At 68.0% G+C, this 27,479-nt stretch overlaps 2 protein-coding genes across 7 annotated transcripts in view; one reads left to right on the forward strand and one right to left on the reverse strand.

Annotated features, from left to right (window-relative positions):
* Window positions 1–547: 547 nt before the first annotated feature.
* On the forward strand, window positions 548–6,349 carry FAAP20 (FA core complex associated protein 20). Its single transcript, XM_051839300.3, has 4 exons — window positions 548–693; window positions 795–915; window positions 991–1,244; window positions 4,468–6,349. The coding sequence occupies exons 1-4, from the start codon at window positions 632–634 to the stop codon at window positions 4,538–4,540; spliced, it is 510 nt and encodes a 169-aa protein (XP_051695260.1). The 5' UTR covers window positions 548–631; the 3' UTR covers window positions 4,541–6,349.
* A 1,036-nt stretch (window positions 6,350–7,385) lies between these two features.
* Window positions 7,386–27,479, reverse strand: part of PRKCZ (protein kinase C zeta) — an 82,666-nt gene continuing 62,572 nt past the window's right edge. For 5 of the 6 annotated variants that reach the window (XM_070076674.2, XM_070076675.2, XM_070076677.2 and 2 more), the window contains 12 exons: window positions 24,550–24,631; window positions 23,552–23,601; window positions 23,275–23,463; window positions 20,403–20,500; window positions 14,601–14,687; window positions 13,061–13,196; window positions 12,881–12,968; window positions 11,420–11,539; window positions 10,916–10,995; window positions 10,377–10,466; window positions 7,822–7,937; window positions 7,386–7,722 (listed from right to left, as the gene is read on the reverse strand). In XM_070076674.2, the coding sequence (XP_069932775.1) occupies window positions 7,635–7,722; window positions 7,822–7,937; window positions 10,377–10,466; window positions 10,916–10,995; window positions 11,420–11,539; window positions 12,881–12,968; window positions 13,061–13,196; window positions 14,601–14,687; window positions 20,403–20,500; window positions 23,275–23,463; window positions 23,552–23,601; window positions 24,550–24,631 (1,224 nt within the window). In that variant the 3' untranslated portion in view covers window positions 7,386–7,634. 6 annotated transcript variants of the gene reach the window in all.

The following is a 27,479-nucleotide window of genomic DNA, read 5'->3' on the forward strand; positions in this document are numbered from 1 at the left end:
TACTCGCAGGGAACACGGTTCCCGGGGCTCCTGGGCGCTGCCCCTACCGGGAAGCCTCCTCCTGGGGGCGCAGCAGCCGGCTGGGCGGCCCCGCCCCTCCTCTCCCTCGGAGGGAGGGACCCCGGCCTCAGCTTCCCCAAGGGTGGGGGTCGGGACACCTTGGGCTCGACCTTGTCTGAGGCGGGTGCAACTCGCGGCCTGAGGAGTGGGCGGCGGGAGCCTCCCGGGGGCCGCTCGGCCGGCTGCGGGTGGGTCTCGGGGGCCGGCTTCTGTCCAGGCGCGGAGCCCGGGGCCCGGGACCCGGCGAGCGCTGACGGGGGGCGGGGCTGGGCGGGCCGCGCTCCACGTGGGGCGGGACTCCGTGTGGGGGCGGGCCTCCTGTGGGGCGGGGCCTGGGAGGGCGGGGCTCCTGTGGGAGCGGGCCTGGGCGGGCGGGGCTCCTGGGCGGGCGGGGCTCCTGTGGGGGCGGGGCCCTGGCTGGGCGGGGCTCCTGTCGGGGCGGGCCGGTTTCTGCAGGTGAGGGGCAGGGCCGGGTTAGGGGCGGGGCCTGGGTCCTTGGGGCGGGGCCGGGGCGGCATCCGGGGCGGGGCCCCGCCGGCGTCCTTTTCCGGTGCGCGCGCTCTCGGGGCTGATGGAGGCGGCCAAGAGGCCACGGTTGCGGTTGAGCCGCCGGAGGCCGGCCTCGGAGGGCGGGTGAGTGCGGGGCGGGGGTTGGGTGGGGGCGCCCCGCGCCCCGCGCCCCGCGGCCCCCGGCCCGCCCCGCGCCGACGCGCCCCTGCCGCCCTGCCCCGCAGCGGCCGCCCCTGGTTCCTGCCCGGCGGCGAGTGCGAGCTGTGGGCCGCGCTGCTGCGCACGGTGAGCGCGGACCTGCGCCTGGACGGCGAGGTGCCGCCGCTGCCCGCCTTCCCCGGCCAGGTGAGCGCGCGGGGCTGCGGGGCCGCCCGGGGGGGGGGCCGGGTAGGGCGCAGCGCGACGACCCCTGCCTTGCAGGAGCCGGGACGCGGCCCGGAGCCCGCGGACCCCTGCGAGGCCTTCTCCGTCGGACCCCAGACCTTCAGCTGGACGCCGTTCCCGCAGCCCGCGGGGGGCTCACGCTGCTCCTACCGTCTGCTCCGCGGGGCGGGGGCGCGGCCCCAGCCGGCACCCCCCGCCTCCGAGTCGCCCGGGACCCCCGACCGGCCGGACGTGAGGAGGCCGCCGGCCCTGCAGAGCTGCCCCATGTGCCAGAAGGAGTTTGGCCCCGGGTGAGTGCGACCCCAGCCCCGGTCTGCGACCCCAGCCCCGTTCTGCGGACCCCAGCCCCGCCCTGCGACCCCAGCCCTGCCCTGCTGACCCCAGCCCTGCCCTGTGACCCCAGCCCTGCCCTGTGACCCCAGCCGTGCTCTGCGGACCCCAGCCCCGCCCTGCGACCCCAGCCCCGCCCTGCGACCCTAGCCCTGCCCTGTGACCCCAGCCGTGCTCTGCGGACCCCAGCCCTGCCCTGCGACCCCAGCCCCATCCTGCGGACCCCAGCCCCGCATGGAAACCGCAGCCAGGGGTGCCCAGCTCAGCTCTGGCAGCTAAGGGACAGGGAAGCTGCCGGCTGAGAGGCAGAAGGAGGAAGCATGCCTCCCACTGGCTCGCTGCCCAGGCGGCTCCAGCGGCCAGGGCGGGGCCGGGCCTCCCCCGTGGGTGGCAGGGACCCGAGTGGGCGCCGGCGCCACGGCGTCCCCGGTGCGCGTTGGCGGGAAGCCAGGCGCTTCCGTGCGGGGCTGAGTGCGGCCCCGGGTCTGCCTTGGTGCGGGGTGCAGGTGGGGGCTGGCCGGCTCCGACCCCTGCCTCAGGCCGTGTGGGCGGTGTGCAGGGAGCTGGCCTCGGCCCACAGTGGTCCCTGCACCAGTTTCCTCCTGGGACCACGCGGGTGGGGGGCGGGGGAGGGGTGTCCTTCACTCTGAGCTTCTGGTCCAGTGCGTTTTTTTTGAAGATTAATTAATTAATTAACTTAGAGTTACACAGAGAGAGGGAGAGGGAGGTCTTCCATCCGATGGTTCACTCCCAGGCCAGGACAAAGCCAGGAGCCAGGAGCTCCCTCTGGGTCTCCCACGTGGGTGCAGGGGCCCGAGGACCTGGGCCGTCCTCCACTGCCCTCCCAGGCCACAGCAGGGAGCTGGATGGGAAGTGGAGCAGCCGGGACTCTGACTGGCGCCCACAGGGGATGCCGGCACTGCAGATGGCGGCGTTACCCGGTGTGCCACAGCGCCAGCCCGAGCTTTCTTTTTTTAAAAGCGTATATATTGGGGCTGGCGCCGTGGCACAGTGGCTTAGGCTGCAGGGCCGGCTGCTCCACTTCCGATCCAGCTCTCTGCTGGTGGCCTGGGGAGGCAGCGGGAGATGGTCCGGCGCTTGGCCCCGAACCCGTGTGGGAGACCGGAAGGAGTTTCTTGCTCCTGCTTCGGTCTGGCCCAGCCCCAGCTGTGGCAGCCATCTGGGGAGTGAACCTGTGGATGGAAGGTCTCTCTCTCTAACTCTGCCCATCAAACAAGTCTTTTAAAAAAAGGATAGATATGTATTTTTTAAGACTTATTTATTTATTTGAAAGGTAGAGTTAGAGAGAGAGAGAGACAGAGAGGTCTTCCATCTGCTGGTTCACTCCCTAAATGTCTGTGCCAGTCAGGAGCCTGGAGCCTCTCCCAGGTCTCCCACGCGGGTGCAGGGCCCAAGCACTTGGCCATCTTCCACTGCTGTCCCAGGCCACAGCAGAGAGCGGGATCAGAGTGGGGCAGCGGGACTCAAACTGGTGCCCGTATGGGATGCCAGTGCTGCAGGCGGTGGCTTTACGCAACAGCACTGGTCCCTAAATCTTTTTTTAAATAAGGGGTTTGAACCTGGTTTTGGCAGGAAGTTAAACCTCGCATTTGGGCTGCCGATTCCCGGTGGGGCCTTGGCTCTTGCGCTCGGGCCCCAGGTGGGATCCTGGCCTCGACACCGATGTGCAGTCAGAGTTCGGCGGCTCTGCAGGCGCTGGCTGGCAGGCGCCGGGTTCCTGGCCCTCCCTGGATTGCAGCCTCCGCCCCCTGCGAGTGCTGTGTGAACCCAGGCTGCTCGGCTCCTAGAGTGGCTCTGCTGACGGCCTGGGAGGCAGCAGACACGGCCCAAGTGCTCGGACCCTGCACACATCCGGGAGACGCAGGTGGAGCCCCTGGCCCGGCCCGGCCTGGCCATTTGGGGAGTGACCCTGGGCGGAGCCTCTGCCTCTTTCAGAGAGTTAGGCCGGGGTCCTCAGTCTCCGGAAGCGCAGGCAGCCGCAGGGGAGATTCCAGCGAGCGGGCGTGGGGGTGGGCGCCTGGCACTGAGGGGCAGGGACGGAGTCTCCACCCACGTCCGCTCCCCGGCACTGTTTCCTGGTCTCCCACGTGGGTGCGGGGCCCGCGCACGTGGGGTTGTGGCGTTGCAGGTGGCCCCTCCCGCGCCGTCTGCACCATCAGGACCTGCATGGGCCGTCGCTGGGGGAGTCGTGGCCAGAACAGGCCTGCAGCCGGGCAGCAGGCGCGGGATTGGTCTCCGCGGAGCTGGAGCCGGCAGGTGCCGGGGTTGTCTCCGGGGCTCGCCCTCTGGTGCTGCTCCTGTCCAGGGCTGGTGGCAGTGTTGGGCCGAGCCCCTGCTGCCCCGTGCCAGCTGCCCGCCCCCAGGCTCGGCAGGAGCCCAGGGCGGGCGCAGATGTGGGGAAGAAAAGCTCTCGTTGCTGGGCGGGGTCTGCGGGAATCCCCACCGGCCTGGATGCCCTTGGACTTTTACTCATTTATTTAAAAACTTAGTTGAAAGGCAGAGAGAGACAGCGACAGCGCCTCCGCTGGCTCACGCCCCAGATGGCCACTGCAGCGAGGGCCGGGTCAGGCTGAAGCCGGGAGCCTGGAGCTCCGTCCAGCTCTCCCCGAGCGCCGGGCCGCGGCACTGCCTCCCGGGAGCCCCTCAGCGTCTCAGGGAGGGCGCGGGGGGCGTGTCTCCGTGGCGCCTCGGTCCTCCGCCCGGGAGGAGGGAGATCTTCACTGGCCAAGTGGCCGCCACGGCCCGCGGCAGCCAGGCTGAGCCAGGAGCTCCCGAGCAGGCGAGCAGGCAGCGCGGAGCGGCTGGGCTCGAGTCAGCACGGGGACACCGGCTGTGGCCTCTGTGCTGGTCTCCGTCCCACGGGCACGCGTGCTCCTTCCCGGCTGAGGGCTGGGCAGGGCTGGCCTGGCTGCTTACTGGTGGACACCTGACGGCGCGGGGAGGGCCGGGCCCTGTGGGAGGCGCCATCCCCTGTGCTGCAGTGGGCTTGGGGTCGCTTCCCAGGAAGGCCCCAGGCCGGGTCCCCCAGCTCAGCCACAGAAACCTGGGTGGGCCTGGGAGCTGGAGGGACGCTCCCCCCGGTCCAGGGCTTGCTGGGCCCAGCAGAGCGCCCAGGCCTGGCTTTGGCCGGGCGGAGGTGGCCATGACCGCCTTCTCTCACAGGCTGGCGCAGCTGGACGTTGACAGCCACCTTGCCCAGTGCCTGGCTGAGAGCACGGAAGACGTGGTGTGGTGACCGTCGGAGCCACGCTTGGGCCGAGGGCTGCACAGGCATCTCAGGAGGCAGAGGCCTGGGCTCCTCTGGGATGGGCGCTGGCCGGGGGCAGGGCAGGCGGCCCCGTCCTGTCACCCTCCACCCCCACCCTGTCACCGCCCCCACCCCTGCCCTGTCACCGCCCCCTGCCCTGTCACCCCCCCGCCCTGTTGCCTTCCACCCCTGCCCTGTCACCCTCCACCCCCGCCCTGTCACCCCCCCGCCCTGTTGCCTTCCACCCCTGCCCTGTCGCCCCCCACCCCTGCCCTGTCGCCCCCCCTGCCCTGTCACCCCCCCCGCCCTGTCGCCTTCCACCCCTGCCCTGTCGCCCCCCACCCCCGCCCTGTCGCCCCCCCTGCCCTGTCACCCCCCCCGCCCTGTCACCCCCCCCCCCCCGTGTTCCTTGTGCCGAGGTGGACGTGGGGCTCAGCTGCTCCCCGTGTCCCTCTGCGACGCGGCTCTGGAATCCTGGTCCCCAAGGTGACGGTGGCGGAAGTGGGGCCTTTGTGAGGGCGGGGCTGGAGGGGGCCACCCCGGGCTCTGCAGCGCTGTCCATGCCACACGAGGACCCAGGGGCGGCCCTCAGACCCCAGCGCCTGGAGAAGGGAGTGACTTCAGCCCACCTGGGCCTCGCCATCCGTGGTGTGAAGGGGCCTTGGCGGTGGGCGGGCCGGTGCACCGCGTGGGCGGTGGGTCCTCGCGGGGCTCTGGGCCTGGCCGGGTCCCGCCCCGTCCGCGCACGCCGTGAAAGCTCAGCGGGAGACGCGCACTTTCCTTTTTGGAAAAGGCGCGCGCGGAAGGCCCGGAAGTCATCCCCTGAGCAGGAGGCCGGTGTGGCGTGGGGTTCTCCAGGGGGCAGGAGAGGGACACGAGACGTCTCCCGTCGACGGCAGACCTCCCACGTGCCTGTAACGGCCAGGGCCGGGCCAGGCTGCAGCCAGAGCTCCCTCCGCGTCCCTCGCGGGGGCAGGGGCCCTGGGCTGTCGCCGTCTGCGTGAGCACGCGGCCAGGTCAGAGGTGCAGAGGAGCCAGGACTGGAACCAGGCCCTGGGATGTGGGGTGGGACCTGCCCCACGCGAGGACCCGGGGGCCTCAGACCTGGGGAGCCGAGGGTGGGACTCCTGGCCCAGGGCCAGAGCCCGAGTGTGGGCAGGGGCCGCTGGCGTGAGTCCCGGAGCCCAGCGGCGGAGGAAGGCGTGCAGGCGCCCGCCCCCAAGGCCGCACACCTGGGCCCCACAGCCAGGACTGGCCGGCGCTGCCACGCGCTCCTGACCACGTGAGCCCACTTTCCCTCAGTGTAGCTGGGTACCTGAGAGGCTGCTCCGGGGCGGGGGCAGTCATGTCGCAAGGGAACAGCACCTGGGCCAGGGGCACTCGGATGCTGACCGCCCAGGGTCCCCGCCGGCCCCGAGAGCCCTGGGCCCACCTCAGCCGCCGGCGCTCCGAATACGCAAGATGGGGATGGCACGGGTCAGGGACTGCTGTGGCCCAGCGCCAGACGCACGGGCTGCCCCGCGGCCGGAGTGGACTCCGATGGGGCGGCACGTGTGGCCCGGGCAGGGAGGCGGGGGTGGGGGCAGCGGCCAGCTGGGGAGTCTGCCCCTCCCCCTGCTGCGAGCCCGGGGCTGGGGGTGGGGGCACCTGGGTCCTCGCCAGCTGTGGACCTGCATGGCGTTCTGGGCTCCTGGCTCCAGACTGGCCTGGGCCTGGCCGCTGCGACCCTAGGCGGAGTGAACCAGTGGACAGCAGCTCGCTCTCGGTTACTCTTTCAAATAAATCTTTAAAAACGTCTGAGAGTGGCTTGGCAACCTTTGCTTCCTACATGAGCGTTTTCATTGCGGTCGGGTGGGCAGCACGCCGGGCTCCACGCGTCCGTCCACCGAGCAAGCCCACCACCGAGCAAGCCCACGGCCCCTGCTCAGCCCTTCGCCGCAGGCTACGCTGAAACATCCGTCAGTTTACTTGTGAAAACCCATGCCTGCAGAAACCTCCCTTCTGCTGGGCATGTCCACGTCCTGCGCGCGGGGGCCACGCAGGGAGCGTGGGGGCCACGCAGGGAGTGTGGCCGCCCAAGGGCACTTGTCAGCCCCTCCCTGGAAGGCGTCGGGGGGGCCGGGGCTGGGGCCTGACACCATTCTGGGAGAGTGGGGGTGCTGGTTCAAACGCACCCTGACTTGTGGCCAGAAGCCCAGGCTGGGGGGCTGCCTGTCCCTGTCCCTGTCCCACCCTAGCGTCCCAGGCCCGGGTGTGAGCTCAGCCCTGAGAAGGCAGTGTGGGGCGAGGTGCCCTCTCCCAGACTGCCTGGCCCGGGTGGGGCGGGAGCCCCCATGGCCACGCGGCCCCTCCCCTTCCGCCACGGCTGCACCGCGCCCGTCCGTGCTAAGGGCGCGCAAAGACCCAAACCCCAGTGCCTGCCCTTGGGCCGGCCGGGCCGCGTCCAGGTGTCCCTCTCCGAGGCGGCAGCCGGGGTGGGGCGTTGAGGGCGAGGGTTCGAGGGTTCGTCGTGCGTGACTCCTGGAGTCCTCTGAGCTTTGTGTGAGTGATAAAGTTTCCAGAAATCCACGTAACACAAGACAGAACGGAGGCGCGGCTGTTTCCAGAAATATATTTTGTGCAGCTCTGGTGTGGACTTCTGTTCGCTGTTTTTGGTCTGCTGGTGCTCTGGAGAGCACGCCTCAGAACCTGTACCCGGCCTCCTCCCCACGGCCGGCGCTCCACCGACGACGCCCGCCAGGCACCAACTCGACTTACCGCGACTCCGCGTCCTGCTGCCAACGCGGCGGGGGCGCGGCGGGCTCACGGAATAAAGGCGCCAGGGAGGCCTGGACATCATCGGCACATTTTATTCCTCGGGACAGGACACGCCAGCTTCCTGGCGCAGAGGTCGGGGCACCGAGTTCTGTCTCTGAGGGCCGTGCAAGTCTGCCCTCGGCGTCCGCGGCGCGGAGCCTGCCTCGCTGGGCCCGGGCGCCGGCCGGTCCTGAGCCTCGTGCCCAGCCTGGCATGCATATGCTGTGGTTCAGGATAAAGGTCAAGGGTCATTCACAGGCGTGTCCACGGCGGGGCTGCGCCGGCCTCACACGGACTCCTCAGTGGAGAGCAGGAGTGGGTTGATGTACTCGAAGCCTTCGAACTCGGACTGGTCGATCCTCTTGATGACGTCCCTGGAAGCGCAGGGGAGGGTGGCGGCATCCCGTGGGGCTCCTCCCTCCTCCCCCAGCCCGGGGCGGAAGTGGGGCCGCCCTGCGGCAGGCGGGACTCACTCGTCGTCTGGGGTCAGCTGCACAGGCTCGCTGGTGAACTGCGTGTCGAAGTTGTCCAGGCCGTAGTCGTCCGTGATCTGTGGCTGGAACGGGGGCAGCGCCTGCTTCTTCTCCAGCTGGGGGAACGGGCGAGACGGGCGGTGAGCCTGCTGGACGGAGCTCACACGCCCACGGGCGAGACGGGCGCGCTCCGTGCTGGACGGAGCTCACACGCCCACGGGCGAGACGGGCGCGCTCCCTGCTGGACGGAGCTCACGCCCACGGGCGAGACGGGCGCGCTCCCTGCTGGACGGAGCTCACGCCCACGGGTGAGACGGGCGCGCTCCCTGCTGGATGGAGCTCACACGCCCACGGGCGAGACGGGCGCGCTCCCTGCTGGACGGAGCTCACACGCCCACGGGCGAGACGGGCGCGCTCCCTGCTGGACGGAGCTCACACGCCCACGGGCGAGACGGGCGCGCTCCCTGCTGGACGGAGCTCACACGCCCACGGGCGAGACGGGCGCGCTCCCTGCTGGACGGAGCTCACAGGCCACGCCGCAGACCCAGGGTCTCAACAGCGCCTGGTCTGAACGCTGGCCGTGTTGTTCCTTAAGATGCAAAGTTTAGGATAAGGGGCGGGCACTGGGACACAGCGGGTGACAGCCCCGCAAGCTCCCTGCTAGTGCACCCGGGAAAGAAAGGAGGCTGGTCCAAGTGTTCGGCCCCTGCGCCCACGTGGGAGACCCCGGCCCAGCTCTGGCCCATGTGGCCATTTGGTGACGTGACCCAGAGGATGGCAGACCTCGCTCGCTCTCTCTCCCTATCTCTAACTCTGCCTTTCAAATAAGTAAATCTCTTAAAAAAATTATGACAAAATACCCACAAGTCCCAGCTGCACTGAGACCTGCTGGGAGCAGCCAGGTGGCGCCGGGGGGGGGGGGGCAGGGCGTGGCCGGGACACCTGGACCCTGGTCAGGAAGGGCTGGGCCCGCATCGCCTCCGCCCCCCGCGGGGCCTGTCCTCCATCAGCAGGCCCTGACGGTTTAGATGCCAACTTCAAACCACAAGGGCCCATGGGCGGGAGAAGCGGGCGGCAGGGAATGGCCGCGGCAGCCCTGAGCCGTGGCTGAGCCGAGAGCGGGCAGAGGGTCGTGTGCCCCACACAGGGGCCTGCTGCACGGCGCCCTGTGGCACACACCTGTGCTGAGACCGTCTCAGTGTGCTGGGGCTCAACCAGTGCAGCGTGGGGGCCGTGGGGGCCGTGGGGGCCGTGGGGGCCGTGGGTCCCGGGGGAGCAGGGCGGGCGCCCCCTGGGGTGGCGGTGTCCCAGCACCATCCTAGGAGCACCAACGCCTCCCCTCCCCGCACACTGGCAGGTGCCTTGGCCTGGGGCTACGGAGCTGGGGCGGTGTTCCTGGGTTACCCAGCCTCATCGTGGCACCAGACGTGCACTCTGGCTCGTCCTCTCGCTCACCCACAGGGGTGCTGCACTCCTGCGGACCCAGAGGGCGCGAGGGAGGGACTGACCTCTGGGTGCTGCCGCCACTCAGCTGCTGTGGGATGGGCCTCACCCCGACAGCCACGTCCTGCACGCTTGGCCCCGACAGGCCCCAGGGCTCCTGCAACAGGGTCTGCCCTGCTCAGGAGAGCCCGAAGGCCTGGGCGACAGCAGCTTCCCTCTCCTCCGAGGGTCCCACACACCCGAGACGCAACGCCCTGGCACAAGGCCAACAGTCGCTGTGCCCAAAGGGAAGAGCCCAGGCAGGAGGCGCCCACCACGGAGGACGGCTTTCTCCCTGCTACGCCTGAGCTCGGGTTGGAGGGGACCAGCGCTGTGGTGCAGCCGGTGAAGCCACCGCCTGGGGCGCCGGCACCCACACGGGCGCCGATCGAGTCCCGGCTGCTCCGCGTCTGATCCAGCTCCCTGCGAACGGCCTGGAGGCAGTGGTGATGGCGCACGTGGCAGGCCCCTCCCCTCCACGTGGAGAGCCAGACTCAGGCTCCCGGCTTCAGCCTGGTCCAGTGCTGACCGTTCGGGGAGTGGCCCAGCAGGTGGAAGATCTCTCTGTGTGTGCCACTCGCTTTTCAAACAAATAAATGAATCTTTTACAAAAGTTGACTTGATAAGCTACCTAATGTTTTACATCCTGAGAGAGCACGTAAAGGTTGTATTTCAGTAACTGTGACTGTTTATCTTGAAATTCCGTTTTCCTTTGCCTCAGGAACCACAGCACGGAAGGCCAACCCGGGTGCCACTGGCCAGCCCAGTGCAGCAGCCAGACGCCCAAGGGAGACCAGGCAGGCTGTAGAAGCCAGCGGCGAAACCAGCGAAAATGCCTCTCCCGGGGCCAGCCCCCGAGCTACCCCTCTCAGAGCCCCCGGGCAGTGTAGACCACGCCCAGCGTGTCCCTGCAGGCCCACGATGGCGATGGCCGGGAAGCACCAGCCACAGGCTCCAAGCTGTCTCCGGTTCCCTGCTGGGGGCCCTGCGGGGAGGGGCCCTGCAGTCACTCACCCCAGCCCTACCTGCCCACCCGCCCCGGCCCTGCCCGCCCGCCAGACGTGCTGCCTTACCAGGTCCCAGTCTATGCTGCGGAAAAACGCGTGAGATTTGATGTCAGAAAAACCAGTCTGTGGCCGGCAACCAAGCCTCTCTTTGGGGTCCTGGGGGGAGAGGTCAAAGGACAAATCAGGCCAAGCAGAGGTGGCCCTGCTTCCCCAGAGATCCCAAGTGCCTCTGAGCACAGGGAACCAGCCCCGCCCTTCTGCACCCCCACTCCCCACACCAGCCTCCTGCACCCCCCCACTCCACACCCCCCCCACCCTCCCACGCCCCACACCAGCCTCCTGCACCCCCCCACTCCACACCCCCCCTCCTCCACCCTCCCACTCCCCACACCGGCCTCCTGCACCCCCCCACTCCACACCCCCCTCCTCCACCCTCCCATGCCCCACACCAGCCTCCTGCACCCCCTGCTGTGGCTTTACTCTGTGAACTGAGGACACAAATGCAGACTTGCGAACCCACAGCTGGCCACACCCGCCCCACTGCAGCACCTGCAGCTCCGTCCCCACTCCCTGCCGGGGGAGACACTTGGAAGCAGAGCGCGCACCTTGTTTAAAAAGCCTTTCAAGACGTGGGAGGCCTTGACGGACAGGAACCGGGGGATCCGGATCGGCTTCTCCAGGATGACTGCAAGGGCGAGGCCCGGGCGGCATTTCCGATCGGGGCTTTGGGCGCTGGGGCGTCAGCCCCCAGCCCCTTCCCACTGCTCCGTCCTCCCAGGCCTTCGGCTGTACCACCCAGTAGGAACCAGCTGCCTCTGGCCAGGTGGGCCAGTGGAAGCCTCTGCACAGGCGCCACTAGAGGGCGCCACAGGTCCTGCACTGGGCTCCCAACTAACTCTGGGCCAGGCGCAGGAGGGCAAGGGCCGTGTTCTGCTCCAGGTGGGCACCTGGCCAGGGCAGACTCTCTTTCCTGGGGCCCCACGGCTGTCCTCTTGCTTGCGAGACTCTGAGAGCCCGTCTGCGGAAGGGAACTGGCCAGGGGCATGCATGCGGGGGCCTGGGCCCCTCGTCCACACATCTGCGGGGCAAGCAGGGCCAGGCCCACGCACCTTGGAAAAGGTAGTCCTCCGTGTTCATGTCAGGGTTGTCGGTGATGATGTCGAAGGGGGAGCGCCCGGCCATCATCTCAAACATGAGAACGCCCAGCGCCCACCAGTCCACGCTGAACCCTGGGCCAGAGCGGGCAGCCGTCAGGCGGGCGTGACCCTCCCCACCTCTCCGGTGGGCCGGGGCAGGATCTCCGGTCTTCGGAGGAGGCAGCGTCCGCTTCCCCAGCGGCTGGGCCTCCCCAGCGTTACCAGCCAGAGCACAGACGCCTGCTCAGGCCTCAAAGCTGGCCCGACACTGCGGGTTTTCCAGGGGTCACTGGGCACCTCTGACCCCCACCTCGCCCCATGTGAAGAGCCGTCCAGTCTGCCTACAACGTGACTGATCCCACAAATGCCTGTTCTGAGACAGGAGCTCGAGCACTGGTGGGGAGCGTGCCGCAGTGGACGCGGGGCGTGGGAGGGACTTCTGCCCGCCCATGGACACCAGCTGTCTGGGCGCTGGCACTGCCCACAGTCCACTGCTTGCTGCCCCCATCACGTGCAGGGCAGCGTTCTGGTCCCACCAACTGCTGTCCTTCCTCTGCTAGCCACTGGGTGATTCCGGGAGCCCAGCTACCCCGAGGACCAGTGCCTACCCCCGCCACCACGGACCTGAAGCCACACCTGAGACATGCTTCTTTAGGAACCTCATGGACAACGCACAGGTGCACACAACCCCCCCAGACACACAGCAGTACGTGGTACACACCGTGCACAGGCACAGACATGCGGTGAACACGTTACACCCACATGAGTACACACATGCACGCCAGGCACTGATGAGCGGGCTGCACACGTGTGCACAGGCACAATATGATCACAGGAGGGCCACACACGTGTGCAGGTGCACAGCACATATGTGCACAGGAGGGCCACACATGCGTGCACAGCACAGAGGTACACATGTAAGCACGCACGTGTGCACACGCACAACACACACTCACATATGGGTCACACACAGGTGCAGGTGCACAGCACACAGGCGTGCACACTGTGCTCCCCCCAAGTCAAGGAGCAGAAAGGTGCGCCTGGGCCACAGGGCTGGGGTCCTGGGGAAGCCCCCTGCCCTCGCCTGTTCCTGCACAGCCGCCTGGGCGGAGCCTGCTGCTCCCCGGCAGGGTTCGCCTTTGCACCCCGTGTCTCCTCCCCACGTAACGGGAGGGCCCCGTCCAGACCCCTCCACCAAGGAGACACCCGGGGTTGGGGCTTGCGTGGGTGACGACGTCCAGGTGGAGCGGGTGCGGGCAAACATGTGCACGCGTGCGCATGCGTGTTAGTTCTGCGAGGGACACACGGATACAGTCCCTTCCCAGCGCTGGGCTGGGAGCCCTGCCTGCCCCACTCCTGCTGAAATGACCTCACCAGGGGGCTTCTGGGGGGCAAGGTGGTCTCCCTGCCCCCACCCGGGCCCCACGTGCTCACCGTACTCTTCTCCCCGCAGGATTTCTGGGGCGATGTAATTTGGGGTCCCACAGAAAGTGCTGGTCGTGTCGCCGGGGCCCAGGCCTTCCTGTGGGGACAGCCACTTCGTCAGCTGCTCCGGGGAGGCCGGGCGCCGCCCGAGCCCGGAGGCCGCGCGGGGAGCAGGGCCGCGCCGCCCACCTTGCACATGCCGTAGTCCGTGAGCTTGATGTGGCCGTCGGCGTCCAGGAGGACGTTGTCCAGCTTCAGGTCCCGGTAGATGATCCCTCTCTCGTGCAGGAAGTTGAGGGCGATGCAGATCTCCGCGGCGTAGAACCTGGGGGTGGGGACGTCCTGTCGTCAGCCCGGGGACCGCGACGCAGCCTGCGGCCTCCTCCGGGGTTCCAGCCGGGAGGGCTGTGCCGCCCAGCTGCTCCCCTCACTACCACCGAGCGTGGGGCCAATAGGACTCGAAGCAGATGCGCTACGCCGCCAGCCCTCAGGGAGACACAAGCCAAGCCACAGTGAGGTGCCAGTGCTGGAGAGAGGAGCGAGCGAGGCCCCGGTGTGCGGGAGCTGGGAGCCGTGGACGTCGGAGGACGCGGCAGCCGCGCTCACGCACAGGTGCACCCGAGAGCCGACCGCACGGACTCAGGCCGCGGCACACCCATGGTCACCGCAGCCCGGCTCCAACAGCTGAGAGGTAAAGCGGCCCAAGTGAGCATGACGGATGGACGGACGGACACGGCGGGGCCGTGCTCACAGGGAGGACACGCTGGCCCGGGCTGCAGCAGAGCAGACGGGGGACGACCGGGCACTGCGGGCACCGTAGCTGCCTCTGCAGGAGGCCCCTGGGGCAGGGCCGGGGTGTTCAGTGGGGACAGAGCCTGCACGGGGAGGGTGAGGAATTCCTGGAGGCAGACAACGGCGTGCAAGGAGCCGACCCCACGGGGCTGTGCCCTGGAAAACAGTGACGGTGACGATGACCAGGCTGGCGCTGCGTGTGGCTAACGCCTGGTTTACTGCGCGTTTCCCCCACAGGGGATCCGGGGACTCACGAAGCTGCCTGGAAATCTCTTTCAAGTGAGGAGATAGAGGAGAGGGCGCGTGTGGGAGCAGGAAGAGGCGATGCGCTTGCGATGGGCCACCCCCGCCCCCCGAGCGTCCGAGGCCCCACGCAGGCCCCACGCAGCCGTCAGACTGCGGAACGGAACACGCCCTCTGAAAACTGCTTCCTCCCGACGCTGCGGGACACCTAGCACGCCGCACACTCAGCGGAGCCCTGGGAAAAGGGGACCAAACCCAGAGGTCCAGGAAGCACCCGCCTCTGCCCGAGCTGAGCCTCGACGCTGACTTCATGGCCCCTGCTTGGGGTCTGTCACTGGGGAGCAGGCGGCAGCCTCTGCCGCTTCCCCAATACTGTCTCCTTCAACTCCGCGGAGCTCCCGAGCAAGGGGCCCACACACGTGCCCCCTCTGCACAGCCTGCGCGCACCTGGCTGTGGCACCCGCCTGGCTGTGGCGCCCACCTGGCCGTAGCACCTGCCTGGCCGTGTGTGGCGCCCGCCTGGCCATGTGTGGCACCCGCCTGGCCGTGTGTGGCACCCGCCTGGCCGTGTGTGGCACCCACCTGGCTGTAGCACCTGCCTGGCTGTGTGTGGCACCCACCTGTGTGGCACCCACCTGGCCGTGTGTGGCACCCGCCTGGCTGTAGCACCCGCCTGGCCGTGTGTGGCACCCACCTGGCGTGCTCCTCCGGGAGCTTCCTCTGTCTCTGCATGTGGAACATAAGGTCGCCTCCGTTGACATACTCTATGACCAGGAACAACCTAGCAGGAGAGGGCACAGGGCAGGCTGGCGACACCCCGTGGCAGGGGTCAGCCCCACCCTCCCCAGCCCGCTGGGGCAGCCCCGCTCCCTGCCTGCCCGAGGCCCTGCCCGCGGGCAGGGGGCCCGGCCACCGTGAAGAGCGAGCCCGTGCAACTGCTGCGGAAAACAGAGACTGACACTCTCATTCGCATCACCCCTGCTCGCTCTCCAATGGTGCCAGGCCAGTCTCGGGTAAAAACGGTGGGAATAAGGCAGGGTGCTGGCCGGAGGCCCCGACGGGGTGAGGGCGGGAGGCTGAGGGCTGCAGAGCCACTCGGGAGGCAGGGCCCGGCCAGGGGACCAGCCAGGGCCGCCCGGGCAGGCGCCCTGGCCAGGTGAGGACAGCATGGAGGTGGCCTCGGGAAGGAGGGGTGGGCCCAGGAGTGCAGGGGGCAGTTTGAGGCCAGGGTGGGGGTGGTGAGGAGGGGCTGGGGCAGAGCTGCCAGGAGGCTGTTCACCAGGGAAGGCAGAAAGGGGCTGGGGATTGGGGCAGCCTGGCTCCTCCGCAGGCTGCAGACAGCACTGCCCGCGACCTGGCCACGTGGGCGTGATGCCACCAGCCCTCTGCAAGGCGGAGCTGAGGCCGCAGCTGGGGGCTGGGGGAGGTCGGGCCAGGGGTGGCATCTGGGCCTCCTCCTGCTCACCTCTCCCAACAGCTGCCCTGGCCAAGTGGTCTCCCCCACTGCCCAGATCCCTCTCCCGTTTCCTAAGATCTGGTTTCGAGGTGACGTCCACACACGACTTCCCGGAGGTGCCCTGGCGCTGGGTGGCGCTGGGTCACTTCTCTGGCCGCATTTGTTGCCCTCAGGAAGGGTGCAGGAGGAAAGGCAAACATGGCTGGTCACCCCCAGGTCCACGGAGCTGACAACGCACTGGCACACTGGGCGGACGCCCGCTCTGTGGCTGGGCTCCGGGCAGTGAACAGGACAGAGGTCAAGGTGCCAGCACAGACAGGCTGCCTGCCAAGTACCTGGGAAGCCCTGAGACCGCCTTCAGGGGGGAGGCCGGCCCGAGCGAGCCGCACCCGCTGGGAACGCCTTCACTCACTCGGAACTGTGACCCTGACCTGGCCCACACTGCCCTCTGCGAACACAAGTCTCCACAACTCACAGGCGCGCACGTAACGAAAAGTAGTACGCACTGTTATAGGTTCTTGCACTGAAAAGGTTTTTTTTTTTTTACAGGCAGAGTGGACAGTGAGAGAGAGACAGAGAGAAAGGTCTTCCTTTGCCGTTGGTTCACCCTCCAATGGCCGCCGCGGCCGGCGCGCTGCGGCCGGTGCACCGCGCTGATCCAATGGCAGGAGCCAGGTGCTTCTCCTGGTCTCCCATGGGGTGCAGGGCCCAAGCACCCGGGCCATCCTCCACTGCCCTCCCTGGCCACAGCAGAGAGCTGGCCTGGAAGAGGGGCAACCGGGACAGAATCCGGCGCCCCGACCGGGACTAGAACCCGGTGTGCCGGTGCCGCAAGGCGGAGGATTAGCCTAGTGAGCCGCGGCGCCGGCCCAATCCTAATTTTTTAAAACAAACTTTTTCAAGCGCATCTAAGTAGTTTTACTAACACAGTACGGCCCCGGGGCCTGCCTGCAGCGTCCCTCTGTCCCGGCGCCGGCTCCTGCGCCCCAGAGCGGAACAAGCTCAAGTCCTCTGGAGAACAGGCCCTGTGGTCACGCAGAAGCCACGCGTCCTCCTGTACCCTGAGTCACCTCCAGGTCACTGACAACACCGACACGAGGTCGCCTGCAGCGCCGTGCAGAGCCGGCCAGACCCCGCCATCGGCACGCGGAAACGTTGCGCTCTGGGACTTTTTTTCTGAAGAATTTTTCTCTCTCTTTTTCTTTTTCTCTCTCTCTTTTTTAGATTTCAGTATTTGAAAATCACAGTTCACAGAGAGGGACAGAGATTTTCCAACCACTGGTCACTCCCCAAATGGTTGGAACAGCCAGGAGCTCCATCTGAGCTCTCCACAGGGTCAGCAGGGGCCCAAGCACGTGTGTCACCATCGTCTTCTGCCTCCCAGGTGCCTTCGCGGTGAGCTCGACGCGAGCCCAGAGCAGCCGGGGCCCGTACTGCGCTCTGATAGGAGATGCTGAGCTGCAGGTGGCAGCTTCACCTGCCGAGCCACGCTGGCCCCAGTAAGAACAGCAACAGAGACAGCTGGAGCAAGGTGACCACACACTGTCACGGGAAAGCAGAGGCAGTGTCCTTTTCTACCAGGGCGAGTCACAGCAGAGGTCTGTCGGGGCCTCTGGTCCAGGGCCGCAGCCACCGGCAGGTGGAGCTCCCTTAATCTGCGACGCTGACCAAGCTACAGTAACAGTGGAGGTTTCTGCTGCCTTTGTTTTATGTAAGTCAGAGTTACACACACACACACACACACACACACACACACACACGGGGCGGGGGGACTGCTTCACTCCGCAAGGGGCTGGGCCAGGCTGAAGCCAGGACCCAGGAGCTCCTTCCAGGCCTCTCACAGGGCGCAGGGGCCCCCGCACCTGGGCCGTCCCCCGCTGCTCTCCCAGGCACGGAAGCAGGAAGCTGCATGGGAGCTGGATCAGCGCCCACGTGGGACGCGGGCACTGCAGGCAGCGGCTGGCCCTGTACCCCACAGTCACAGTGCCGGCCCCGCTTCTCCCAACAGCTGAGTCCCCATTTTTTTTTTTTTTTTTGCCTGCAGATAAAGACGACTTCAGTCCACCTCTGACGTCTCTCCGAGCAGACACACAGGAGGCCTGTGCTCAGCCCACAGCTCAGACCCCGCCCACGGTGCAGCAGCGCGCAGCCGTCCAGGTGACACTGCACCCGTCCGCCGTCACACAGGCGTCCCAGTGGGTGGCCTGACAGGCACCCTGCGGGCGTGACCACTCCAGGAGTCACGGCGTGCGCAGCAGGAGACTGTCTCTCCAGAGCTACGGGCAGCCTCTAACCTGCAAGTCAGCAACGGTCAGGGACTGGGGCCGGCGGGCACCACTGCACGGCCCAGCGGCAGTCCACTCCCGTGGCCTACGAGGGCGCGTCTGCTCCACGCCACGTGCGGCACAGCCACGGCGTGGCCGAGGCTCGAGGGACAAAGGCAGCAGTCAGGCTCGGCCCGGCGGGCAGGCAGGCAGGCAGGCAGGCGCCGGAACCACAGCAGCAGCTGGAGAGAGGACGCCCGGGCGGGCGCTGACTCCCTGGGGGCGGGCACAACTGCACTTCCAGCTGAGCCCCAGAGCACCTCTGCCTGGAAAGCCCGGTGCAGCCGTGTCCTCCGCTTCGGAGAAGGCCGCAGCCCGGACGTGGAACGTGGTCTCTCCACGAAACTGTTTGTTCTGAGTCACAAACGCCATCGTCCTCGTTTGCACCAAACGTGCACATGTGGCGACGTCAGAGCCGACCCTAAGTCTCAGGGACGGGCGCGGCCGCCCAGAATGGGCACGGCCTGATCCGGGGGCAGTGGGAGAAATCCTCACCCTTCCCCGCCCTGAGCCCCGCGAAACACCGAGCTGATGCGCACACGTGTGCCGCTTCATTCGCCAGACCTGGGGCTGCCTAGGAGAAACCGGTCCCGGCTGCTGCGATCCTGTCGGAACAGGGTCACACTGGCGGGCAGCTGGCCTAGCAACAGAAGGTTCCTACCAGCGCTGCAAACACCGTGTGCGACCAAGGTGCCAAGCACACGCCGGGCAGAGCCCTCTCCCCCGCAGGGTGGGTGGCAGCTGCATGCATGTCCTGGCGGTGGCCACGGGCACTGTGTCACCAGCCACCCCTCGGGGCTCACAGTGTCCGGGTCATGAACAGGGCTCACGGTGGCAGGGCCTCGCTGCTGACTCCCGCGGCGACGCTGGGGGGGGGGGGGTTCCCTGCCCTCTTTCCAGAGCAGCCAGCTGTGGTCCAGGGGCTGCGCCGTGCAGTGCGGGCGCCAGGGCCTCCACGCACCAGGCGCCGATGGCTTTCCAGCAGGCCACAAGGCGGCAGGTGTCCTCGTGGGGAAGGCACACTTCCGCCCCATTTCCAGGACTCTGTCGTGGTCTCTGAGGCATTTTCTAAGCCTGCAGGATGCACAGGACAGTGGAGCATGACGCCGACGGGCCTGGCGGGTGAGAGGACAACGGACCCCAAGCCTGTCCCCAGCCGGTGCCACGCCTGGCTGCGGCTCTGCCCCGGGGCTCCTGACCCCGACCTCTCTGAGCAGGTTGGAACTTTCCAGACGTTCACGTTGCTTGTAGAAGAAACGTTATTCTACATTCTTCCCTACCGCCAACACAAGGGCCAGGTCTCGAACAATGCTGAGACCCGAGGGACTCGTGCCAGTGCGGTGCGGCGCAGTACACGCCTGGTGCACCAGGGTGAAAACAGAGCCCGAGAGTGCGGGGAGATGCCTGGAAGTCAGCGAGAGTCCAGGAAAGACAAACAGGGAGAGGAATGAGACTCCGTTCGTCCTTCCTGGGCGTGGCCTCTCGTGAGGACGCGGACGCTGCGGAAGTCTTGCAAGCTTTGTGGGAGAGGCAGCACTGAGGGGCTGCACAGTGGGGACCACAGGGAGCCGGGGGCGCGGGCCCTCAGGCTGTCTCACACACCAGACTTGTGGCCCCGCACAAGTGCAGGGTGCACGTGCAGTTGTAATGCTCGACGCTTCCTTTGTGCCAGTCGTATGGGGAAAGTAACAGAAACTCGGGGCCGGCACTGTGGCGTAGCAGGTCGGGCCACCCCTGCGCCACCTGTGTCCACATGGGCGCTGGCTTGGGTCCCGGCTGCTCCACTTCGATCCAGCTCCCTGCTATGGCCTGGGAAAGCAGTGGAAGATGGCCCAAGTGCTTGGGCCCCTGCACCCCGTAGGGGACCTGGAAGAAGCTCCTGGCCTGGACCTGGCCCAGCTCCAGCTGCTGCAGCCCTCTGGGGAGGGAACCAGCGGACGGAAGACCTGTCTCTCCCTGTCCCTCTGTGACCTGCCTTTCAAATAAATAAGTCAACCTTAAAGAAAAAGCGCTCTGCCAGGAAGGGTCACTGAGGGCCAGAGCCTGCGATGTTCAGGACACCTGCAGCCCCCACGCTGACCTCGACGCCCCGGCCGTGCTCTCCTGGCTGTGCACAAAGGCTACGCCCTGGGGCTGACTTTACCCCACCCCCGGCCGGGCCACAGGGCGTCCAGGCGCTGAGTGCGTCTGTGACGGTGTTTCCGGAACCGAGACCGGGCTTTGACTCCCTTCTTCGAATCCCAACTCTGCAGAGAATCCGGGCGGTGAGCAGGGCTGTCGGGGAGACCTGGGAGTCCTCCCGGGGAGTCGTCTAACCCGGGGCGGCCTGGGGGCCTCAACGCTGAACAGTTCATGATTTTCAAAGAAACACGCTGGGAGAGGCCAAGCCAGCCGAACAAGGACTTCCAACAGGACGCGTGTCTGAGACCGCGGACTGCCAGGCTCTGCCACAGCACACGCGGGTCCAGGGCTCGTGAGAGAAGCTGCCGGGGGCTGCTCGCCCAGAGACCCAGCGCTTGGGCTGCTGCTTCCCTGGCTGTGGCTCACCCGGCCCCAGGCCCTGGGCCTGCGCTTGGTGGCTCACTTCCTTACTAGGACAACCACCACGCAGAACAGGTGCGTCTGATGACCCCAAAAGCATCCTGCTTGGACCCAGAACTCTGGCTGGCAGCCAGAGCCCCAGGCAGACTCTGCCCCCACGAGCCGTCCCCCTTACCGACTTGTCGTCTGGAAGCAGGAGTGCAGGCCGACCAGGAAGGGGTTGCCGGACGCCTGTTCAAACACGTGCTTCTCCGTCTGCACCCAGTCGATGTCCTGAAACAGAGACCAGGGCTGTGGCTGCGGCTCCGGAGAGCAGGAGACAGCGGAGGAGAAGCCCCTCAGGAGACGCCCTTGGGGCCGGCGCCGTGGCGTAGCGGGCTAAGCCTCCGCCTACGGCATGGCATCCCTTACGGGCGCTGGTTTGTGTCCCGCCTGCTCCTCTTCAGACCCAGCTCCCGGCTAACAGCCTGGAAGGCAGTGGAAGACGGCCCGAGTGCTTGCCCTGCTCGACGTGGGAGACCCGGAAGAAGCTCCGGGCTCCTGGCTTCGGATCAGCGCAGCTCCAGCCACTGCGGCCACTGGGGAGTGAACCAGCGGATGGAAGCTCCCTGTCTGTAACTCTGCCTCTCAAATAAATAAATCTCAAAAAAAGAAAAAAAGACACTCCACTACTGCCTCGTCACCCCCACCATCCGCATCTCCCCGGGCGGCTCTGGGAAGCCGAGGGGGCTCGGCAGCCTCCCCGGGTCCACGGCCGCGACCCGGGAGCCTGCACGGAAGCCCACGGCCGCCTCCAGCTCCCACGGTGGGCGCCTCCCTCCTGTTCACGCCGGACTCATCGAAGGGCTGCGGACCCGACACCACAGGGCCGGGTGCGGGGCAGCAGGTCAAACCACGGGTTGCAACGCCGACATCCCACGTGCTGGTTTGGGTCCTGGCCGCTCCGCTTCTGACGCAGCCCCCGCTAACGGCCTGGGGAGGCGGTGATGACGCCCGAGTTCCTGGCCCGACAGCGCGTGGGACACGAAGCCGAAGCTCCTGGCGCCTGACCTCAGCCTGGCCCGCGCTGGCCACCGCGCGTTTTGAGGAGTGTCGGCGGGCGCAGGCTCTCTCTCTGTTTCTGCCTTTCCAATAACTAAGAATTTTTTTTAATCCTTCTCGAACTTGCCAGGGGACACCACAGAGCTCCAGAAAGCAGAGCTGGAGGCCTGGGGCTCCCTGGGTCACCTCCTCCACCTGAGGGGGCCTGGGGCTCCCTGGGTCACCCCCCACTGAGAGGGCCTGGGGCTCCCTGGGTCACCCCCCACGGAGGGGGCCTGGCGCTCCCTGGGTCACCCCCCCACGGAGGGGGCCTGGCGCTCCCTGGGTCACCCCCCATTGAGGGGGTCTGGGGCTCCCTGGGTCACGCCCCATGGAGGGGGTCTGGGGCTCCCTGGGTCACCCCCCACGGAGGGGGTCTGGGGCTCCCTGGGTCACCCCCCATTGAGGGGGTCTGGGGCTCCCTGGGTCACCCCCCACGGAGAGGGCCTGGGGCACCCTGGGTCACCCCCCACGGAGGGGGCCTGGGGCTCCCTGGGTCACCCCCCACCTGAGGGGCCTGGGGCTCCCTGGGTCACCCCCCACGGAGGGGGTCTGGGGCTCCCTGGGTCACCCCCCACGGAGGGGGTCTGGGGCTCCCTGGGTCACCCCCCACGGAGGGGGCCTGGGGCTCCCTGGGTCACCCCCCATTGAGGGGGTCTGGGGCACCCTGGGTCACCCCCCACGGAGGGGGCCTGGGGCTCCCTGGGTCACCCCCCACGGAGAGGGCCTGGGGCACCCTGGGTCACCCCCCACGGAGGGGGCCTGGCGCTCCCTGGGTCACCCCCCACGGAGGGGGTCTGGGGCTCCCTGCGTCACCCCCCACGGAGGGGGCCTGGCACTCCCTGGGTCACCCCACTGAGGGGGTCTGGGGCACCCTGGGTCACCCCCCACGGAGGGAGCCTGGCGCTCCCTGGGTCACCTCCTCCACCTGAGGGGCCTGGGGCTCCCTGGGTCACCCCCCACTGAGGGGGTCTGGGGCACCCTGGGTCACCCCCCACGGAGGGAGCCTGGCGCTCCCTGGGTCACCTCCTCCACCTGAGGGGCCTGGGGCTCCCTGGGTCACCCCCCACGGAGGGGGCCTGGCGCTCCCTGGGTCACCCCCCATTGAGGGGGTCTGGGGCTCCCTGGGTCACCCCACTGAGGGGCGGAAGCCGTCGGAGAGACGAGGCTCAGGGACGGGGACCCGGGGACCTGCTGTGCCCCGCCGCTGGGATCGGCCCGGGGAAAGCCCAGTCCCATCTCGGAGCCCAGGACCCCAGGCCTCTGGGTGACCAGGACCCCAGGCCACCTCTGCGTGGCCCCTCCCCGCGCGCAGCCCCCGCCCTGTGTGACCCGGGTGGGGCCGGCAGGGGCTCCCTGGGGGCGCGGAGCACACAGGCTTGGGGGGCCGGCGGGCCAGGGCTCCCTCGCCCTCGCTGGGGGTGCGCGCACCGCACTTCCTCCCTGGCCGGCTGCCTCCCACGCGGGCACCCGCGCCCGCTCCGCGCCCTCCAGGGAGCATCAGGCTGAGGAAGCTGCTTTAGAGAGACGCCATCACCCGCGACTTCGGACCCTGCCGAGCGCGCAGCCGGCGACTCGACCCCAAGCGGTAACAGACTGCGACCGCCACCGCCACCGCCACCGCGGTTCGCGCACACCTCAGGCCCACCCGAGACGCGCGCCCACCTCACGCGCAGCCGCCACGAGACCAGCACATGCGCGTCACGCGCGCGGCCGCCATGGGAATAGCGCATGCGCAGTGTGTGCGTCGTCCATGGGAGCAGCGCATGCGCGGTATGTGTGCGTCCTCAGACTAGCGCACGCGTGGGATGTGGGCGTCCTCAGTGAGACTAGCGCGCGCGTGGGATGTGGGTGTCGTCCGTGGGAGTGGCGCATGCGCGGTCCGTGTGCGTCGTCCATGGGGGCAACGCATGCGCGGTCCGTGTGTGTCGGCCATGGGGGCGGCGCATGCGCGGTCCGGCGCCCACCTCGTCGTCGTGGACCAGCTCCTTCTTCACGACCTTCATGGCGTAGACCTGGCCGTTCTTCTTGAGCCGCACCAAGAGGACCTTGGCGTAGCTGCCGCGCCCGATGACCCTGATGAGGTCGAAGTCCTGCAGCCCGAGCCCCTGAGAGATCTTGATGCCGTCCACGCCGTCGATCACGGGCTTGAGGTCCTGGGGGGGGGGGGGCGCGTCAGGGCGGGGCCGCGGACGGGGCCCTCTGGGGCGACCTCGTGGAGGTCCCGCCCACCTCGGCACTCACCTCGGCGTCCTCCTGGCCGCTGTCCTGCTTCCGGGTGGAGATGAAAGCGACTGAGGGAGAGCAGAGCCGCCTCAGGCGGGGGCACCTCCCGGGCCGCAGACCCCGCCACGGCGCGCGCCTGCGCCGTGCTCGGCCCTCCGAACGCCCGTGCCCTTTGTCCGGCCCACCCGCGGCCCTCCGGGCCAGACCCCGCCCAGCGCTGCGGCTCACGCCGGGCCCAGCCCACACGGGGGCCGTCCGCGCGGCTCCGAATGCGTCCCAACTAGACGAAGCCGCTTCCACGCGGGGAAAGAAAAGCTCACTCAGGCTGCCCCGCCGTGTGCAGGCCCGCAGGGCTCCCTGGGGACAGGGCTCCGCGCAGCGCCCAGCTGAGGGCGCGCTGCTGGCTGCTGTCCAGAACCCCTGGAGCCGGCACTCGGTGCACAGCCCCCACCCCGGCACCACGGCGATGTCCCCGCCCACCCCGGCACCCATGGCGATGTTCCCGCCCACCCCGCACCTCCTGGAGCTGTCCCCGCCCACCCCGGCACCCATGGTGATGTTCCCGCCCACCCCGCACCTCCTGGAGCTGTCCCCGCCCACCCCGGCACCCATGGCGATGTTCCCGCCCACCCCGCACCTCCTGGAGCTGTCCCCGCCCACCCCGGCACCCATGGCGATGTTCCCGCCCACCCCGCACCTCCTGGAGCTGTCCCCGCCCACCCCGGCACCCATGGTGATGTTCCCGCCCACCCCGCACCTCCTGGAGCTGTCCCCGCCCACCCCGCACCCACCCCGGCACCATGGAGCTGTCCCCGCCCACCCCGGCACCCATGGCGATGTCCCGCCCACCCCGCACCCCATGGAGCTGTCCCCGCCCACCCCGCACCTCATGGCGATGTCCCTGCCCAAGGCCCTCATGTGCCCGTGGCACGCTGTCGGCTGAGTGGGTCAGGGAGGCTGGCAGGGCCCAGGGTGAGGGGCTGCGCTCTGCCCAGCAGGGAGAGGGCGGCACCTACTTCCGTCAGTCTCCTGGGAAGGAAGGTCCGCGTCGTCGCTCTTGTCGGCTACTGGAGGCTCTTGCGAAGGCATGACAGAATCCTGCCCGGGAGACCACAGGGCAGCGTCACCACGCGGCTCTGCAACGCTCCTGTGACCTCTGACCCCACCACGCGCCCCTGCACACTCCTGACCCCGTGACCCCACCACACGGCTCTGCACACTCCCCACCCCGTGACCCCACCACACGGCTCTGCACACTCCCGACCCCGTGACCCCACCACACGGCTCTGCACACTCCCGACCCCGTGACCCCACCACACGGCTCTGCACACTCCCGACCCCGTGACCCCACCACACGGCTCTGCACACTCCTGACCCCGTGACCTCACCACACGGCTCTGCTCACTCCTGACCCCGTGACCCCACCACGTGCCCCTGCACACTCCCGACCCCGTGACCCCACCACACGGCTCTGCACACTCCCCACCCCGTGACCCCACCACACGGCTCTGCTCACTCCTGACCCCGTGACCCCACCACGTGCCCCTGCACACTCCCGACCCCGTGACCCCACCACACGGCTCTGCACACTCCCCACCCCGTGACCCCACCACGCACCCCTGCACACTCCTGACCCCGTGACCCCACCACACGGCTCTGCTCACTCCTGACCCCGTGACCCCACCACACGGCTCTGCACACTCCCCACCCCGTGACCCCACCACGCACCCCTGCACACTCCTGACCCCGTGACCCCACCACACGGCTCTGCACACTCCCCACCCCGTGACCCCACCACACGGCTCTGCACACTCCCCACCCCGTGACCCCACCACACGGCTCTGCACACTCCCCACCCCGTGACCTCACCACACGCCCCTGCACACTCCTGACCCCGTGACCCCACCACACGGCTCTGCACACTCCCCACCCCGCTCTGCACACTCCTGACCCCGTGACCCCACCACACGGCTCTGCACACTCCCCACCCCGTGACCCCACCACGCACCCCTGCACACTCCTGACCCCGTGACCCCACCACACGGCTCTGCACACTCCCGACCCCGTGACCTCACCACGCGCCCCTGCACACTCCTGACCCCGTGACCCCACCACACGGCTCTGCACACTCCTGACCCCGTGACCTCACCACACGGCTCTGCTCACTCCTGACCCCGTGACCCCACCACGTGCTCCTGCACACTCCCCACCCCGTGACCCCACCACACGGCTCTGCACACCCCTGACCCCGTGACCTCACCACATGCCCCTGCACACTCCTGACCCCATGACCCCACCACACGGCTCTGCACACTCCTGACCCCGTGACCTCACCACACGGCTCTGCTCACTCCTGACCCCGTGACCCCACCACGTGCCCCTGCACACTCCCCACCCCGTGACCCCACCACACGGCTCTGCACACTCCTGACCCCGTGACCTCACCACGCGCCCCTGCACACTCCTGACCCCGTGACCCCACCACACGGCTCTGCACACTCCTGACCCCATGACCTCACCACACGGCTCTGCACACTCCTGACCCCGTGACCCCACCACGTGCCCCTGCACACTCCCCACTCCGTGACCTCACCACACAGCTCTGCACACTCCTGACCCCGTGACCTCACCACATGGCTCTGCTCACTCCTGACCCCGTGACCCCACCGCACGGCTCTGCACACTCCTGACCCCGTGACCTCACCACACGGCTCTGCACACTCCTGACCCCGTGACCCCACCACGTGCCCCTGCACACTCCCCACTCCGTGACCTGTGCAAGGGACTTCACAAAATTCATGGAAAACGGAATCAAGAAGACAAGTTTATTTTGGTACAGAAATTTTTTGAAATCTGTGCATAATCTTTTCATAAAATGTATTTTTCATGAACTTTTGGAAGATTCCTCACATGTGTGGATTTAAAAATGTCTTGTACCAAAATAAACTCACCCTTAAATTGTTTTTCCCTTGGTAATTTGAGAGGCAGTGAGCGAGCGAGTGAGCAAGCTCCCACGCACCGATTGCCCCTCAGGTGCCCGTGACAGTGGGGAGGGGCTGGCACCAGAGCCGGGAGCCCCCCACGCCCCCCACGGGTGGCAGGAACCCCACCACTGGAGCCTGCAGGAAGCTGGAGACAGGGGACCAGGCCAGTGCAGAACGCAGGCCTCTGGGATGTGGGGTCCGCTGAGCCACCCTCGGCCCCATCTGGGATGTGGGGTCCTGCTGGGCCACGCCCTGCCCCCATCTGGGATGTGGGGTCCTGCTGGGCCACGCCTGGTACCATCTGGAATGTGGGGTCCTGCTGGGCCACCCCGGCCCCCATCTGGGATGTGGGGTCCTGCTGGGCCACGCCTGGTACCATCTGGGATGTGGGGTCCTGCTGGGCCATGCCTGCCCCATCTGGGATGTGGGGTCCTGCTGGGCCACCCTCAGCCCATCTGGGATGTGGGGTCCTGCTGGGCCGCCCTGCCCCATCTGGGATGTGGGGTCCTGCTGGGTCACCCTCGGCCCATCTGGATGTGGGGTCCTGCTGGGCCACCTTTGGCCCCAGGCTTCTGAATTCCGTCCCACAGCGCTCTCTGGAGTACTGTGGCGCAGCGGAGGAACCTGGCTGTACCGGATGCATGACACGAGTGACCGACAGATGACCACCCACCCACGCTCCACCCTTCCCTGCAGGTGCTGCGTGGAGTGGGCACTTCAGTCCTGCACGCCCGTCTCCCCTCACGCGCAGCGTCCTGTGTGGTCGGCAGCCAGGGCACCCAGGGTTGATCTTACAATGGAGGCGACTCCCAGTGGTGGTCATTCAGGTCCCACGCACTGGCCTCTCTGGGGCTGCTCTCACTGTCCTACCGAGAGTGGATCTGTGGGGTCAAAGGGCACACACCGTTCCGGCTTGTAGCAGACTCACGGGGCAACACTGGGGTGAGAGGCGGGTCTAAACT

Source organism: Oryctolagus cuniculus, chromosome 7, assembly GCF_051225735.1.
Source record: "Oryctolagus cuniculus isolate XC-2025 breed Fujian yellow rabbit chromosome 7, ASM5122573v1, whole genome shotgun sequence".
In the NCBI taxonomy this organism is placed as follows: Eukaryota; Metazoa; Chordata; class Mammalia; order Lagomorpha; family Leporidae; genus Oryctolagus; species Oryctolagus cuniculus.